The sequence below is a fragment of the Lactuca saligna genome, chromosome 6, assembly GCF_052625555.1.
Source record: "Lactuca saligna cultivar CGN05327 chromosome 6, ASM5262555v1, whole genome shotgun sequence".
Taxonomy (NCBI): domain Eukaryota; kingdom Viridiplantae; phylum Streptophyta; class Magnoliopsida; order Asterales; family Asteraceae; genus Lactuca; species Lactuca saligna.
Window position 1 is genome coordinate 127,936,211 of NC_136422.1, and position 19,694 is coordinate 127,955,904.

Below are 19,694 nucleotides of genomic sequence, written 5' to 3' on the forward strand. Positions count from 1 at the left end.
TATGTACGGCGAGGGTACCCGTCCTGATTCAACGTTTTGTTCGGCTGCTAGAGCGAGGCAAAGTCTACAGCAGGGCTGTAGCGGTTTTGTAGCGTATGTGTTGGATACAAGGGTTGGTGTAGGGAGACCGAGTGCGGTTGAGGAGGTCCCGATAGTGTGTGAATTCTCGGATGTTTTCCCTGAGGAGTTACCGGGTGTGCCTCCCGAGAGGCAGGTGGAGTTTCGCATTGATTTGATTCCGGGGGCAGCACCTATCGCCAAGGCGCCCTATCGCCTTGCACCTCCATAGATGCAGGAGATATCCTCGGCTTTAGGAGTTGCTGGGGAAGGGGTTTATACGGCCGAGCAGCTCGCCGTGGGGAGCACCAATCCTGTTTGTGAAGAAAAAGGATGGTTCGCACCGAATGTGCATAGATTATCGAGAGCTGAATAAGTTAACGGTCAAGAACCGTTATCCTTTGCCGAGGATCGATGATTTGTTCGATCAGCTGCATGGAGCATCTTGGTTTTCCAAGATTGATCTGAGATCTGGATATCATCAGATGAGGGTGCGCGAGGAGGATATTCAGAAGACTGCGTTCAGGACTCGTTATGGGCATTACGAGTTCGTGGTGATGCCATTCGGGCTCACCAATGCGCCTGCAGCATTCATGGATCTCATGAACAGGGTATGCAGACCAATGTTGGATAGTTCGGTGATTGTGTTCATTGATGACATTTTGGTGTATTCAAAGTCCCAGGAGCAGCATGAGGAGCATTTGCGGGAGATCCTTAGCGTGCTGAGATCGGAGAGGCTTTACGCCAAATTCTCCAAGTGCGATTTTTGGTTACGGGAGGTGCAGTTCCTTGGTCATCTTGTTAACCAAGAGGGGATTTTGGTCGATCCGGCCAAGATCGAGGCGGTAATGAGTTGGGAGGTGCCGAAATCTCCTTCTGAGATCAGGAGTTTTCTAGGGTTGGCCGGCTATTATCAGAGGTTCATCAGGGATTTCTCCAAGATTGTTGTTCCTCTCACCAGATTGACCCGGAAGGGTGTGGTGTTCAGCTGGGGCCCAGAGCAGCAGGCCTCATTTGAGACTCTTCGCCAAAGATTACGCGAAGCCCCGTTGTTGACTCTTCTAGAGGGGTTGGAGGACTTCATGGTGTATTGTGACGCATCGATATATGGGTTGGGCGCGATGTTGATGCAGAGGGGGCATGTGATCGCATACGCATCGAGGCAGCTGAAGCCCCATGAGGCAAGATATCCCACCCACGATCTAGAGTTGGGGGGCTGTGGTGTTCTCCCTCAAGATTTGACGACATTACCTGTATGGGTTTCGGTGTACGATATACACGGATCACAAGAGTTTGAAGTATTTAATGGATCAGCAGAATCTGAACATGCGTAAGAGGAGATGGTTGGACGTGGTAAAGGATTATGATTGTGAGATCCTGTACCACCCAGGCAAGCCTAATGTGGTGGCCGACGCCCTGAGTCATAGAGCAGAGAGCGCCCCGATTCGGGATCTTTGTATGAGATTGATAGTGATGACTCCGGTATTGGACACCATCAGAGGGACTCAAGCAAAGGAAGTGAGACCGGAGAACCGCAAGAGAGAGCGAGTTATTAGGAAGGTGACGGAGTTCGTGACCGATAGCAGAGGGCTTATGACATTCCAGGGTTGGATTTGGGTACCGTTTTTTGGAGGAACGCATACCATCTTGATGGAAGAGGCACATAAATCGAGATTCTCGATCCATCCCGGAGCCACTAAGATGTTTCTAGATCTTAAAAAGGAGTATTGGTGGCCCTATATGAAGAGAGATGTAGCATGGTTCGTCGAGAGGTGCTTAACCTGTCGCAAGGTTAAGGCTGAGCACCAGCATCCGCATGGCAAGTTGCAGCCATTTGAGGTTCCCGAGTGGAAGTGGGAATAGATCACCATGGATTTTATCACCAAGTTGCCGAGGACTGCTAGGGGTGTCGATGCAGTTTGGGTGATTGTGGACAGATTGACGAAGAGCGCTCACTTGCCATCAGTAAGAGCTCTTCTGCTAAGAGGTTGGCAGAATTGTACGTGAGAGAGGTGGTATCGCGACATGGGTTGCCAATCTCGATTGTTTCGGATCGAGATGTGCGTTTCACTTCCATGAGGAGTTGGGTACGAGGTTGCATTTTAGTACCGCATACCACCCGCAGACTGACGGACAGAGTGAGTGGACGATCCAGACGCTCGAGGACATGCATCGTGCAACATCCCCCTCTGGCACGTATCACAATATTATCCGCTTTGGGCCACTCGGCACGAGGACTTCCCAGGGGGTCACCCATCCTAGTACTACTCCCGCCCGAGCACGCTTAACTGCAGAGTTCTTATGGGATCTGCTGCCCTCACGGATTTAAAACGCGTTGTGTTAGGGAAGGTATCCACACCCCTTATAAGGAATGCTTAGTTCTCCTTCCCAGCCGATGTGGGATCAGATCTAACCCACTTTCACCCCCCATTATAGAGTTCGATGTCCCCGTCGAACATATCGACCCGTGCTCTAGCTCTGATACCATTTGTAACATCCCCCTCTGGCACGTATCACAATATTGTCCGCTTTGGGCCACTCGGCATGAGGACTTCCCAGGGGGTCACCCATCCTGGTACTACTCCCGCACGAGCACGCTTAACTGCAGAGTTCTTATGGGATCTGTTGCCCTCACGGCTTTAAAACGCGTTGTGTTAGGGAAGGTATCCACACCCCTTATAAGGAATGCTTAGTTCTCCTTCCCAGCCGATGTGGGATCGCCCGCATCGGGCCTTCAGTCGGCCTGGTCGACTCTCCGAGCCTCGGCACGTCTGGTCTGCCCGCGTAGGGCCTACAGCATATCCGGACCGCTCGTTGGGCCTTCGGAACAACCGGTCCGCCCTGAGTATCTTGGCCTACAGCACAAAGCAGGACCGCCTCAACCCATCTCCAGTCCAAACAACTATGTACACATAAACATATAATCATATAACAGTTCACATTCAAACAAGCCGATCTAGCAGATCACATAGCATAACATACTCTAAGCAGGATACCGACCTAACAAGTCATTAGCATAGCATCTCCCTATCTCTTAGGATACCGATCTCGATCAGGTCTCTAACATATACCGTCCTAACTCTCAGGATGCAAGCATATCACAACAACAAAATAATAACAACTACCCGGATCACAATCTAATAAGGGCCGGCCTTGGTGCCTTAGACCCTATTGATATAGTGAGGATAACTCACCTCGAAACTACCGGCTGAAAGGATAAGATCCCGCTGCTCCAACTCTGACACGAACTCCTTCACTAAACACCAAAACATTCAATTCAATAAATACCCTTAATTACCAAAATACCCCTGGAAGACAACTGGTCAACCTTGGACAAAGTCAAAGTCAACCCCTGACTGACCCTACTCGCCGAGTCCCTATGCTCAGAACTTCCCTCCATCCGCGACCCAACTCGCCGAGTCACCCCAAGACTCGCCGAGTCCAACAACTCTGAGTCCACTCGCACCCAACTCACCGAGTCATCCCTTGACTCACCGATTCTCGACTCAACCAGGAAATATTGGGACTCTTCGACAAGACTCGCCGAGTCCAAGAACAGACTCGCCGAGTCTAAGGCTATCTTCAACCTACTCGTCGAGTTGTTCTTCCAACTCGTCGAGTTCCAGGCCATCTTCAAGCAACTCGTCGAGTCCACCCATGTGACTCGCCGAGTAGCACCGGTCTGAATCAATTCAGAAGCACTCCAGGCCATGCAATTGATCCAAAACATAGATCCAACCTCCTACAATCCATCCATCACGTAAAGTGGCAAACTTTACGTGAATCCAAAGAGATCTAGGCCTTATTCACCTTAAAACTAAGGTTTGGGACATGATAGCTCCATTAACTACACAAGAACAGGGGCTTTAATGCTCTTAAGATCTTCTCCCTCCAGATCTGAGGTAGCAACCTCAGATCTATCCTTCAAACTCAAGATGTCACACAACCAAGCTCCCCACACAACCCCAAAAATGAGAATCTAGGAGAACACAGCCCAAGAACGAAATATGACCTCCAAAGAATGCCCCAACAGCAATGAAACTCGAATCCAAGCAAAGCCCTTTGATCCAAGCCTTTTCTCCTTCAATATTTCTTCAACAAACACCTTTCCAAGCTCTAGTTTGCTCAACAATGAGGTTCCTCCACGAAATTAGGGTTTCTGGGACTCAAGGGGGATCAAGGAGGTTGTGGAGGAAGCATAATGGTCTTTATATAGGGCTCATTCCCCGGATTTAGGGTTTTCTTCACCCAACACCTACTCGTCGAGTCCATCTTTGGACTCGCCAAGTAGGTCACTTGACACGCGACCAAAGTCGCGACTCTACTCGCCGAGTCCATCTATGGACTCGCCGAGTCGCCCTACAAGATTTACACTTTTAGCCCTTCAACACTACTCTTGCTATTCCGGGATGTCACACTTCGAGCATGTGTGCTAGATTTCGGCGGAAGCTAGGACACGTATTTTCCCTTAGCAGAGTTTTCCTACAACAACAGCCATCATTCAAGCATTGGTATGCCGCCCTTTGAGCTGTTGTATGGGAGGAGGTGTCAGACCCCCATTTGCTGGGGAAAAGTAGGGCAGCGTGTGATGGGAAGTACAGAGATTGTGCTGCAGACGATAGAGCAGATTCAGCAGGTCAGACAAAGATTGTTGACCGCTCAGAGCCGCCAGAAGAGTTATGCGGATAGACAACGATCCGAGCTTGAGTTCCAGGTAGGTGACTATGTTCTCCTGAAGGTATCTCCTTAGAAAGGAGTGATTCGATTCAGAAAGAGGGGCAAACTAGGGCCCCGGTATATCGGGTCGTTCAGAGTAATCGCGAGGGTGGGCAAGGTAGTGTATCGCTTGGAGCTACTTGCGGAATTGGCACGGATTCATAATACTTTCCATGTGTCTCAGTTGAGGAAGTGTATAGCCGACGACTCGGTAGTAGTGCCGTTAGAGGACATTCAGGTGGATGCGAGCATGAACTACGCGGAGAGACCAGTTGCGATTGTGGATTGGAAGATCAAGGTTCTGAGGAACACGTAGGTGCCTCTTGTTCAGGTCCAGTGGCAGCATCGGAAGGGGTCGGAGCTTACGTGGGAACCGGGGTGTGAGATGCGTGTGCAGCATCCGGAGCTGTTTCAGGGATAAGACTTCGAGGGCGAAGTCAGATTCAAGTAGGGGAGAATTGTAACATCCGGAATTTCAGGTATTATATTTATTCTTTTTATTTTGAGTTTTGAGGAAGAACTCGGCGAGTTGGTGCGTAGACTCGCCGAGTAGAGATGCGATTTCTCATCCGGATTAATGATTGGACTCGATGAGTCGCATTGGTGGACTCAGCGAGTCCGCGCTGTTTAATGAAACCCTAATTTCTCGGGTTTGGGGCCTATTTAAAGGGCCTTATGGCCGTCATTTCTACTCACTAGCCCCCAGAGCGAAACCCTAGTGCACTTGAGCGTTTGGAGTGAGAGAAGGACTCATTATCAACCTTGTAGGTGTTGTCTAGCAAAGGAAAGGAAGCTTTAGCCAAGAGGAAGCAAGAGGGTTAACCTCCTGAAGATTTGAGGTCCAAAACATCACATTTGAGGTACCATTTTCGAACCCTTTTCTGTTGAGGTGATGTTTATGTTGATTTAGGGTTTATTGAGCCCTTTTGTGGCTAGATCTAGTGCCCATTTGGTCCCTTAAGCGAGTTAGATTCTGGATCTGGACCCTTGGAGGTCCAGAGTGTCCCTTTGTCCAAGCTATTTATGAATCCATGGAGGTTTTGGTTTGGGATCATTGTGCTTGAGGTCAAAACACTATTTATGAGTCATTAGGTGTGATATGAGTGCTAAGACATGAACTTTACATGATAAATAAGCTTGGAAGGACTGGATCTATGAGTTATTGGAACAGATCTGACCTTAGAAGGTCGTTTGCGGTTGTGCATGGAATGCACTCGCCGAGTCCATTGGCAGACTCGACGAGTTGGTGCAGGTTGTTCATATATTTCGAACCAGGGGTTGGGTAACCGAGTTGGGTGAGTAACTTGGTGAGTCGGAATGGACTCAAAGGAATTGGGTCCTCGTAGGGACTCGGCGAGTCCACGCCAGACTCGGCGAGTTGGGTTGACTGTTGACCATTGACCAGAGTTGACCGGTGTTGACTTGATAGGGTTAGTCAACCTTAATTAGGAAAGTGTTAATTAGAGATGTATTATGTTATGGGAGGACTATAGCTCGGGAGATCGAGCACTAGTGATTTCAGGGATTTACGAGTTACCGAGATACGCAAGGTGAGTCTTCTCACTATACTTTACCTTGAGTAGGTAAATAGAGTTATGTGATACAGTGCTTTATATATATTGTTTGTTGTACTGCATTCTTCTATGTGATTTATGTTGTGCATGCTTGCAGAGTTAGAACCCGAGGGTTCACAGAGTTTGGGTGCACGGACCCACATAGTTATAGCCTCGAGTGGCTAATATGTGTTATATGTGGTATTTTAGGGAACTCACTAAGATTTGTGCTTATAGTGTTTTGTGTTATGTGTTTCAAATAGTAGTGAGGATCGCGGGAAGGCGTCGGCTTGATCAGTACACACACGAGATTTTTATGATACGAGATCTTTGGATATTTTTATATGTTATAAATTGAGTTTCAAAAAATGATGTTTTTATGATTTACAAATGAATTATGTTTTTATAAATGCGAAAAATTGTTTTGGAAATTTACGGTGTTACAATTATGATGTCCAGTGATTAAGAGGCAACCTAGAATAGTATTCAACATCAGTGTATTGATTATGACATCATCAGGATTTTGTTATTTTGAAAGAACATATATACTCAAAATGTTTTCATAAATTTGGATTTTCTGCAAGAAAGAAAACATTTTATTTAAATCATAAATAAAAATCTGTATTATTCAAATCTGTTTTCTTTCCAAAATAACTGGAACTATATATGTCCCTTCTCAGGTCCCTTCTCAGGCACTTATAGAAGTCATCCCACTTTAATTGTCTTGAACTTTCTCTTCTCTCTTTTACTCCTTGGCCAATCTCTGTTGTTCCAATAGTTACTTTCTAACATTAAATGGTTTGGTAATGTTGGGTGTGAACCGTTAGAGGTAGTCTACTTTCGTTACTCTTCCTTGGCTTTTTGAAGAATTTGAAATCTACATCAGATGTCTTCATGCAAATTGGTTTTGTTAAAGGTTAGTAAGTTCTATCCATCTTGTAGTTGCTCATATCAATGAAGTTAAGATCCTTGTAGGTTTTAGAGTTTGCTTGCCATAGATTAAAATTGTTTGTTTCTGCTACCATGTTATTAAACTAGAAAGTATATAGAAAACCTGTCAATTATAGGATATGCAAAAATGGAGAAATAAATACCAAACTTTGCAATGATATGCGAGCAAGGGAAAAAAATCATTTGTCGGTTCAATTTTACATTTACACAATTTGTAGAAACTACAACTTTTTCACTATTGTTTTGTTTGTAAAAAAGAAAAAGATAAATGCAAATAATCTTGGAAATGCAACGTCGAAGCAATATTGAAGAAATCGTTTCCAACCGACCAATAGGACCGAGACCAGAGATGAGAACAGTTCAATAACGAAAGTTTATGTTAATTCCTAGACTAGATCAAACCAGACATATTCTACAAACACTAGGTTGAATCAGTATGATAGAGACGGTTTATTGGAATTAGATAATTTGATTTCAATCAACCCATTAAAAACAATAAATTTCCAAAGCAAATTAAACATCTTGGTCGATCAAATTATCTAGAATGTACCCAACATGAAGGCCGATGACGCACAACACTATTGGGCACGTTTTCGACGCAAACGAGACACCGGTCTGAGGCCGATCTTCACAACTTGTAGACCGATACTTATCAGTTGTTATGTCTATGGTATAATATAAGTTCACTATTGTTTTGTTTGTAAAAAAGAAAAAGATAAATGCAAATAATCTTGGAAATGCAACGTTGAAGCAATATTGAAGAAACCGTTTCCAATCGACCAATAGGACCGAGACCGGAGATGAGAGCAGTTCAATAACGAAAGTTTATGTTAATTCCTAGATTAGATCAAACCGGACATATTCTACAAACAATAGGTTGAATCAGTATGATAGAGACGGTTTATTGGAATTAGATAATTTGATTTCAATCAACCCGTTAAAAACAATAAATTTCCAAAGCAAATTAAACATATTGGTCGATCAGATTATCTAGAATGTACACAACTTGAAGGACGATGACGCACAACACTATTGGGCACGTCTTCGATGCACACACAGATACTTGAGACCGATCTTCACAACTTGTAGACCAATACTTATCAGTTGTTATGTCTTTGGTATAATATAAGTTCATTATTGAATGACTTATGTTTTTGGATGTCAAATTTTTAGTTATATATATAAATATATGTAAGAACTAATAAATACATAAATTTATAGAAACCGGTTGAATGGAAACTAATCACAAACCGTTCCAATTAAAAAATCAATTTTTTTTAAAAATTTGGAAGGCGTCGTTTTAGGTAATAAAACAATCTTTTATAATTACTTGGAAAGTGGCGTATATTATTAGACCAATTAGATACCCATTGGAATGTTTTCTAATCCACTTGTAACTTGTAAGATTATTGTATTATCACTAATTTTTGGATTCTAGTCCATACGATTATGTGAAGTGTCCCATCTAACTACAAAGGAGCTTATGTCAAATCCGACTAACTTAGTTACGGAAGACCCAAAAAAGTTCACCCAACAATCCTTAATTTGTCGACATACCTCACCACACACGATTAGTGAAATAAGTGTCGATGTAGAGGCTTTTTAACCACAACCACCCCTCATCGGCCATTGCGAAAGCCACGTGAAGTCTCTTAACGTGGCCTTTTAAGCATCCACTCTCCTTTGTCTTCACCAGTTCTCCCCAGTCCCCAACCCTTTAAAACCCACCACCTCAAACCCTCATCCTCCACTTCAATCACCACCACCGCCAGTACTACCGCCACCTTCTCTCCTCCCTCGAAACTTCATCTATATTTTTCCGACATGGCTGCTTCTTCAATATTCATGGTAGCCCCCATCACAGTTTTCAAGAGAAATCCCACATTCTCCATCAGGTGCATGGCAAAGACACCACAAAGTGGTGAAACCGGGAGTTCCAAACAAGCAACCACACCAAATATGACCATTCCTCCTCCTCCACCGCCTGCACCGAAGGTCAGCTCGAAGTTCTCTGACGTATTGGCATTCAGCGGACCGGCACCGGAGAGGATAAACGGAAGGTTGGCGATGATCGGTTTTGTGTCGGCGATGGCGGTGGAAGTGAGCAGCGGTCAAGACGTGTTTGCCCAGATCGGCAATGGCGGAGTGGCGGTGTTTGTCGGCACTAGCGTGGTGTTGACGTTAGCGTCGTTGGTGCCGTTGTTTAAAGGAGTGAGTGTGCAGTCGAAGTCGAGTGGACTGATGACGTCAGATGCAGAGCTTTGGAATGGACGGGTTGCGATGTTGGGGCTGGTGGCTTTGGCTTTCACTGAATATGTTAAAGGCAGTGCTCTTGTCTAGATAATGTATTCCAAAATCCAAACTTTTCTATTACAGAATTAAATATAAAACAGGAAAATGTATATTCTTTTGAATATTTATTTGTATCATTGACCTAACATGGTTCAAATCATGAAAAACATATGTTTGATAATATAAAAGAACATAATACAGTATAAAACCAAAAACTAAGATAAATTTTAGGGGAATAAACAAATCGTTCACCCTGTATGTATAAGTGTATAACACATGATCTTGAATAAAACAACCTAAACTAATTGATATAAGAGTCAAAGTATAAAATACTTAAACATTCGGTGTAATTAGGTGTCTATTGCAATCCTAGTTTTACAGCTTGCTCACAGGAACAGGAGATGTAAGCAAAGTTATTGTTAAGATACCTTAAAAGCAAAACGATCACAAAACCATTATATAATATAACAAGTTATTCGTGAAATGGCCATATTTTGGCCTTATATATAGTGATCGTGACATTTTTCTTATTTCTTTTTATAAAAAATGACGTCCGTGAGGAACGTTTTCTCACAAAGTTAGCCCATTGAACATTCGTGAAATTCATTTATTTTGGGAAACCATCAATTCATGATGTAAATTTAATTTTCTAACTATTGAATATGTTAACGATGAAACTGTTTAGAGATATAGACACTCGCAAAGGTTAATTATCTTCATTCTTGAAGATAACAGTCATCTTATTTATTTCACTTTTTAACAAATATATCATAAAATAATAATAATAATAATAATAATAATAATAATAATAATAATAATAATAATAATAATAATAAAACCTATTTGATGATTTTGCTATTTAATGTGCGTGAGCCATCCAAGTAAATTGTTAAAAACCTCTAAATTCATCTGTATAGCCACTCGCAAAGGTTATCTTCACTCTTGAATATACCTAATTTGATTTAATGATCTTGAGAATGCAAACAAACTGTTTAAAAAGATAGTTAAAAACAAAACAAATATAACGAGAAATTCGAAAAGTTAAATCACTACAACAATATCACCCTTTAGCGGCGACAAATGATAGAGTCACCGCTAAAAGTCCACTTCGCCGGTAATAGTATCGCCGGTAATAGTATCACCCGACTTCACGTTTTCCCCCTCCGTTACATTTAAGTCGGTTTGATCAAATATTCAATCCAACTACTGGGTTCCTTATCCGTATTAACCTAATACCGGCGACATATGTGTTGCCGCTAAAAGTTAAAAATATCGTCGCTAATAGTTAACTAAAAATTTAATCGGATATATTATGACTTTTGATATTTAATTAATTATAATCGGATGTTTGTTATGTAATTAGCGTCGACACTACTATTTTTGATATTTAATCGAATTTTCTTATGTAATTACCGACGACATTATTACCGGCAACCAAAATCTTTAATTAAAAAAAAATAAAAAAATAAAAATTGTTATTACCGGCAAAACTATTATCGGCGACTGTGTTATTACCGGCGACATTGTTATTAACAGTGACACACATCATTAGCGGCGACAAATATCATTAGCGGCGACAATTTGCTCAATAGCGACAAAACAGTAGTGGTGACTTATTACATGTGACGCGTCGCCGCTATTACTATTACCGACGACAACCCGATTTATTACCGGCGATTTTTGTCGTTGCTAATGATCGTTTTCCTTGTAGTAAATATAATATTATCACTACATAAATAAGAGAATATGTAGCTCCTAAGGATTTACGTCTCTATAGTATAGGTATTATGCATGTTTTGGATAGGGTGCTAAATTAACAGGTTACATGGATGAATTATAATTATGGAATTTATTTAAAATGTGATGTACACACCAACTTACAACAATAATTTATAGTTATACTATTAGAGCATCTCCAATGTAAATGTATTTATAGTTTTTTACTATTTCCTTGATAACTTAATATTATTAAACATCATTCGAGATTATAGTTTTTTTGTTTTTTTTATTGATCATTCAATATATATTGAATGGTCAATATAGTATAAATGTTTATCCAGTCTAATCCTTTATCTTTTAGAATATTTTATTTTACCTACATAATTTTATTTTAGTTGAAATAATATTATTTTCTTTAATAAATAATTATTTCTATTAGATGTTACAAATGTTTATATATATTATAACTACAATAAAATTTAATATAAATTCGATTTTAATAAAAATATGATGTGTTTAAAAACAACTAATTAGATTAAGGGGTTATAAGAAACAATTTATATACATGTGGATCAACTAGTTAAACTTCAAATAAAATAAAAACTATGTTGAGGTTAACCATTGGAGATGTAACTTAATTAGAACTTAAAACTAATAGAATGATGAGTTGACAATAACTTTAAGTTATAACACAACTTAACCATTGGAGATACTCTTAGACTTCTTTTTTGGATGAATAATGATAAATTATTACCATATAATTATCATTAACTTTACTTTTTAAGTCATCATTACAATATAATTATTATTTGACCAACTTTTATTATTAGTTCATTATAACACAATCAATAAATCATTATTAATTTGTAATTATATTTTTATTATTAACTTTATTCATATGGATAACTTTAAATTTATTTTTTATTAAGATAAAAAAAACAACAATAATATTGTTTTTATAATATAATCACATAAATAATACTATTAAAAATAAAATTTCAAATAAGTTTTCATTGACGTAATATCATTGATAGTATAAATAATATTATAAGAAAAATAAATTTCGAACAAATCTTCATCGTTTTTTTCTTTAGTTTTAAATATTACATAACAAAAATCTGAGACAAAAATAAATAATAACTAATCATCTTTAGTCCTAAAAGATGTTTCCGTAGGTTTGAGTTGCTTATAAAATTTTAGACGCGACTTATACATAGTTTGTCATTTGGTTACGAACGGGTCTTTGTGGCAGATACATAATGTCGAAATAGAAGGCATCGGACACTCTTCTTCTAATTGTATTATCACATAATGATTGGTGTATACAAGTGCAAATGTAAGGACAATATGATTTTGAAACTATCAAGGACCTGTCCATAGAGGGAAAAGGGTTATAGTGTGACAACCCGAAATTTATTCCGTCACTATAACCCATTTCCGTTTGTGAAATTTATTTTTATTGAAATTTTCCGTTTCCGAAATTTATTCCGTCACTATAACCCATTTCCGTATGCATGAAAATCCGTGTTTAAATCATCCAAAACCCTCAAAATCATGTGTTTACGGTTGAGGAACACCCTTAAAACTGCAAACACCCATAAGTGGGTTTTGAAGCCCCAAAACCCCTCCAAAACCCTTCTAGTGCTTAACTATGATTTAGGGACTTGCTTAAATGAGCTTAGAACACCAAAAACATGTTATTTAGGGGGTAAACATGAGTTTACGGCCCATGAACATTCATGGACCGTAAACACCTTTTTAATGTGATAAAATGCCCTTAAACACCTCATATGGCTTGGATTAATGTCTAGAACCTTGTACCCCTTCATGTGATGCACTAAATCATGCAAGAATGGGCCAACCATGATTTTATGGTCGTAAACTCATGTGTTTACGGCAGTAAACTCACCAAGTGTCCTTCCAGAGCCGTAAACCCCAATTCCAAGGCCATTTCAAGTCCCGATCACTTCCTAAGCCCTTGAATTAACCCTAGAAACTTGTATGCTTAACCTAGAACCACCAAAGCATGAAATGAAAGGACTAATATGATTTTACGGCCGTAAACTCTATGTTTACAGCCGTGAACTCCCCCTAAGATCCATATGGAGCCCTAGTCACTTCCTATGCCCTAGATTTGAGTCTAGCTTACTTCCCTTGTGTAATATAAGACCTTTGAGCACCCAAAAACACCCCACCCATGATTTTACGGCCGTAAACTCATGGGGATATGGTCTTTTGGCCGTAAACCCCCCTAAGGGTTTACTCTTGAAGAGTAAACTCCTTATCAAGACCCTACACTCCTTAGATGCAACCTGTATCACTTCCAACACTTGAGATAAGGTGTTTTCACGCATCGGAGTGTATTATCTTACTTAATTAGTGGTTTAATGTCTAATTAGATACAATTATGTATCTCCTCATGTTACATAGGATCCTCGCGTGTGTTCAGGCCCTAAATTGACACCTAGAGTCCTACCCGACACATCCTCGTCTGGTGAGTTCATACCCCTATACTTTTTCCGATTTTTTCATGTTTTCAGGGGGAATACAAGCAAATGGTAAAGGTTTTCGTAACTTAAAAACTAATGTAATTATACGATTTTCTGACAAACTTTAGATACTTTATCCCTTTTGTAATATGTGGAGCATAAGGGGCGTTTTCTGAATATAATTACATAGTTTTCAAAACAGCGTGGGAACTTTTCAAACCATTCAAATTATTATGGGAATAATTTGGGATCTTTATTATTTGTTTTACGGATTCAGATTTCATGCAAATTCAATATATATAAACTATGTCTGATTTAGTTTATCCATGTTTAATCTAGAGTATCATGCTAAATAATTACTTTATATTTAATTATTTATACTCTACTTTGTTCCAAACGATTTCGAAACTCGATAACAACCAATTATCCCGTGAATTAGTTAATACAAGATTGTGAGATTCATCTTCGTCATACCCCTCGGGGCATCATTAAATCCTCTCCGGTAGTATAACCAGAGTCTCCTGGAGGGAGAGCGTGAAATTTGTGGATAGATCTATTCGGGACTGACAATCTCACACCTAAAGTGCTAGCTACAGTTAGGCGGGCACGCCTGGGGTGACAAATTTTGATAATCACGCGACGCCTGAAGAAACGTCAAGGAGGTCATCAGTCAGATTAGTATGGTTATACGACTCACAATACGTATTAAAAAAACTAGCTTAGTTCACGGATTTCTTTCTTTCTTTCTTCTATAGTTTTATTTATGTAATAAAACTACCTACTTTCGTATTGGAGGGTAATCTAGGGATCATAACTTATGGTTTTCTTATCTTACCGGTGATAACCAGGGTTTTTCTTATCTTATGGAAATCGGCAAACTTCGTTTATAAGAAAATATGAGATTTTCGTGGGAAACAACTTTTCATAAAACCAAAGGAATCATATTCTTTTACCAGAAACAAACTGCTTATGAACTCACCAGCTTTATGCTGATATTTCTAAAACTGCTTGTATTCTCAGGTTCACGTTAGACAGGTATCCCGCTTTCTTTTGGAGAAGATGGAGCATATAGAAGTCTCGTCTTTACTTTTGTTATACTGATGTATATATAAAACATGTATTACTTTGCTTTCAAACAAATGTAAATATTCCTATGTAATGTAATGGTTGTGTTTATCATGCTTACTATGTACATTGGTTGTGATACTTTAATGACGTCCTCCGCCCCGAAATGTTTCCGCCATCGGTTTCGGAGTGTGACATATAGAGCCTACTGTGGTAAAAATTAGACGATCAGAACAAACCTATTGGTTATTAGGATACATGTCTCAGACGTAAACATATAGTGTTCTAGTGGTGTTGTCCTTTTTGTCATGATGAAAACCAATGAATCAAGTACTCCATCACATCCAACGAAACTCTAGAATAGTCTTCATATGAAGTCAATAACTAATCATATAATTGTCGACGAATGAAAAGTCACTCATCTTCATCATACCCGAGACAAACGACTACTGATCGAACATCACAATTTCCATTACCTAATACATTTTGTATACACTTGATGCACGGATATCAATAATATTCATAATTTTAAACTTATTTTTATTAAGACAAAAAAAACAACAATAATGTTTTTATAATATAATAATATAAATAATATTATAAAAATAAAATTTCCTAATTTTTTATTGGTTGTGCTGTAAGTACCCCCTTAACAGATTTTACCCCCTCCCCTAACATCAATCTAATCAACCTTTTACATTTGATTTGACATCATTTTATTTTCTTTTTCTTTTTTTGTTTCCCTTTTGTTTTTTTGTTGTTTTTTCTTTTCATAATAATAATAATAATAATAATAATAATAATAATAATATTATTATTATTATTATTATTATTATTATTATTATTATTATTATTATAAATTTCGATAACCATATAAAATTCGGACAACATTATAAATTTGGACGGCATTATAAAATTTGAATTTAACGACTGTATAAAATGAAACAAAAGTAAAGTTTGTTTTCAATCCGCATAATGCACCACGCAAATGTAAATAACGAACTAGTTAATATATCCATGGTAAATAAAGAAAAACTTTGTTTTTGTTCCGTTTTATATAGTCGTTTGAATTTTATTATGTCGTCCAACTTTATAATGTCGTACAAATTCTAAAATTTCATCCGAATTTATAATGTCATCCGATTTTAAAAACCGATTTATAAAATATAAAAAAAAAACTCATTTTATATAGTCGTTCGAATTTATAATGTCTTCCGATATATTAAATGTTGTTCGAAATTTATAATAATAATAATAATAATAATAATAATAATAATAATTATTATTATTATTATTATTATTAGTATTATTATTATTATTATATTAAAATATATAATAAAAAATAATTAAAAATCGATGTCGTCTGAATTATAAAATTTTGTTCGAAATTTATAATTATAATAATAATAATAATATAAAAACAACAAAAAAAACAAAATAGAAAAAAAAAATGACAAAAAATCAAATCAAGGAGATAGAATTGAAAAAATCATGGGTACTTATAGAAAACCCTTTTTTATCTTTGCTTTTAGTGGTAAACTCATAATTTTTTTTTCTCTATTACCATAAACCTAATTTTCATAAAACTATTTATTTATTGTTGTTTTTGTTATAATATGCCATTAATTTTTTTTAACGTGCCTTTTTACATTTAAGAGTGCAGTTTTTTTAAATTTGTAATTTTTTTTATAAATTACAACTTTCTTTTACATGATACAGTTTTTTTATAAAAAGGGTAGTTTTTTTTTATAAAAAGTGCAGTTTCACATAAAACACACAGTTTTTTTAAAAAGTTCAGTTTATTTGATTAAAAATTATAGTTTTTTAATAAAAAGTACACTTATTTATTGATTTATAATTCTATAAAATATTAAAAATAAAAATTATTAGCTCATCAATAACAAAAAATGTTAGACATTAATTTATTACCTTGAGCTAAAAAAAACAATAAAACAAAATTACATATAGTGATATTGTTAACCGAAATTGAAATAAGTAATATTAATAATAGTAATAATATCTCCCTATCTAATAAACAAAACCATATCTCCACGTGTCCCTTCAAAACATCAGAATTCTGCAAAAGTTAAATATCCATTATACCCCTACTTGGTTTCACATTGAATACAATTCGATATCAAATCCATATAATGCCCTATTTTGTTTCAATTTTGTTTCCAATTTTGTCGGTGATAACAGTTGTAGCCATTAAGTGAAATTTTGCACATACCTGATTAATATAATGTTATTATGGAATCCAATTTCTTATATAAGGTATGGTATCAATCAATCGATTACATTTAATTAAAATTATTATGTCAATTATTATATTATGTCGATTATATAATCTGCTCAATATATACTTGAAATATATGATATCAACGTTCCTTTACAGCATCATGTTTCCAAGGTTTTGCATCATCGACAATTCAGTTTTTTGATATTCAATCACACAGTTCAATCCTTTTGGTAAGTTTCTTCTTCTCAATGTGTATATGTATTTGTTTTCTCCAACTAAATTGTATTTTGCAAGTCCCTGTTTCCCACTCATGGACAGAACACGACGAATTTGAGTTAGCGTATTGATCTTTGACTGGAATGAATACAATTAAAACGATAATTGTTGTCCCTTCCCAATGTTCTAGCATGTTACTAGTGCTATTTATGTTGTTTAACATATGATTGTTCTGTCTGTATATGTTTATAGTGGTTGATCGGTCATTGCTTCTTAAATTTTGAACTTGATTACTAATCTTGATTTACCCATGCCATTGTTGTCGCATGTTACTGCTGCTATTTATGTTGTTTAACCTATGATTGTTCTGTCTGTAAATGTTTATGGTGGTTTATCGGTCATTGTTTCTATAAATTTTGAACTTGATTAGTGATCTGGTTACTTCAAAAAAAAATATTTGAAGTTTTCTGTAATACATATTTTTGAAGATTATAAAGTGATTTTAAGCAAATAAGAAAACTTACAAATGTATTTTATAGGTTGAATCTTGATATGCCTTTTTATGCCCCTCTATTTAGACATAAAGAAGTCATGTTGAGATAAGACCATGAAATTAACAATCAAATAAAATGTAAAAATTAATTTATTTTATACGGGCTTACAAAAGGCTATAATACTTTGATTATCCCAAATTATGATTTGTTAAACTGTTGGTTGAATCATTGTAAACTGTTTGTATTTTATGTGTTTTAATAATTGAAAATTGTTTATTTTAATAGTCCAGAGACATAATGATAATTTTCTGTAAAGGGGTATATAGTTTGTGTTTTTATGTGTCTTTCAGTGTTGTTTTCTTTGTTTGAATGTTTGAATATACTTTATTGCATTATTGATTTAGTTATTTTTTTGGTGTTACCCGGCTGAAGTTCCGTGTCACGTGAATCTATTTATGTTTATGTTCTTTAAAGGCTTCCAAGTAAAGCTGAGTTTAGAAGTTTTATTTTCGTTTTGCTTTTGTCTTACACAATGAATCGACACTTGTTCAATACAATTGGTTTATCGTTCAAATTACAATACCTTCAAAATATAAATTTTAAATTAAAAAAAAACTAAAATTCCATTGTCGTAACAGGAGCATATGAAAAGAGAATGCTATAATTCACGATAAAGAGAAGTTCATTGCTATTTCTTGCATTTATCCCTAAAAATGGCAGCAAAATCATGGTAAAGTATAAGAACAATGGAAGAAAATTACCATTATGCAATAAAGTCTAAGAACAAAATCAATAAAACTATTAGTTTACACCTTGTGCACTCAAACTAATACCCCCACCCATTTGTTTACACCTTGTGCACTCAAATTACATATGAAGGAGGTACCAATGCAAACAAGCAAGTAGCTTATTTTCAAAATTATTTATTATACTAATGATTTGGCAACCTACTTACAAAATCTTTCATGATTAAACTATTGGTTGAATCATTGTAAACTGTTTGTATTTTATGTGTTTTAATAATTGAAAATGCTCCATACATTTTTCGACTTAGCGGTCAAAATTATCATAGTATTGAAAGCCTTTTACCGGAACATGGATTTAAACCAAAATTCTCTCAGTAGTACATATACGATACTAATAATGAGATCGCAAATAGACGAACATGTTTTGGGTACACTTTTCACAATTATCACATTAATAGATATATTATTCATCAGCTTTAATTTCTTTATTTATCTTATGTTTATATGTTCATCTTACTTGCAGTGGAGCAAATCAACGATCTATATCAAATTCTTCTGTTCTTGATAATGTTATTATACAAGATTTGAAGTTGATGTTAGATTCAAATGATGTCTTGGTTTAGTCTTATAGGATGGTTAGAGATTGTTTTCATGAAAACCCTCATGTTGATATCAAATTGAGAATTATTGGAAGAAAGGACCAAGATGGAAGGACATACAACTTATCATCTGCTTCTGAGGTTGCCGCTTTATTTGTTTGAGATATTGGAGATTCAATTGATAATAGAGATATTGTTGTTCAAACTTCAACTGGTTCTCTAAGGCGTATTAGTGAATTACATCCATCATACCTTTCTCTTCAGTGTCCACTATTGTTTCCATATGGTGATGATGGTTACAGGGTTGACATACCACATCGAGGTATTACACCTTCAAGCAACAGCAAGCAGCCCGACTGTACAATGAGAGAATTTTTTTCCTTATAGAATACGAGACAGGGATCAATATTTTTCACTAATTCTTAATTCAAAAAGGTTGTTCCAACAGTTTCTGGTAGATGCTTATACTATGATCGATAGCGAGAGATTACATTTCATAAGGAGCAAACAACAAATTCTTAGATGCAAGTCTTATGAGAATTTATGTAATCGACAAGA

At 36.9% G+C, this 19,694-nt stretch overlaps 1 protein-coding gene and 1 pseudogene across 1 annotated transcript; one reads left to right on the plus strand and one right to left on the minus strand.

The window, feature by feature from the left end:
• Nucleotides 1-2,277: 2,277 nt before the first annotated feature.
• On the minus strand, nucleotides 2,278-2,395 carry LOC145003518 (5S ribosomal RNA; annotated as a pseudogene).
• Nucleotides 2,396-9,016: 6,621 nt separating this feature from the next.
• LOC145000717 (early light-induced protein 1, chloroplastic-like) lies at nucleotides 9,017-9,715 on the plus strand. The gene has a single exon (XM_078959984.1). The coding sequence runs from the start codon at nucleotides 9,102-9,104 to the stop codon at nucleotides 9,615-9,617; it is 516 nt and encodes a 171-aa protein (XP_078816110.1). The 5' UTR covers nucleotides 9,017-9,101; the 3' UTR covers nucleotides 9,618-9,715.
• The last annotated feature ends 9,979 nt before the right edge of the window (nucleotides 9,716-19,694 follow it).

Coding starts and splice junctions, on each gene's coding strand:
- LOC145000717 (XM_078959984.1), top strand. CDS start 9,102: ATGGCTGCTTCTTCAATATTCATGGTAGCCCCCATCACAGTTTTCAAG.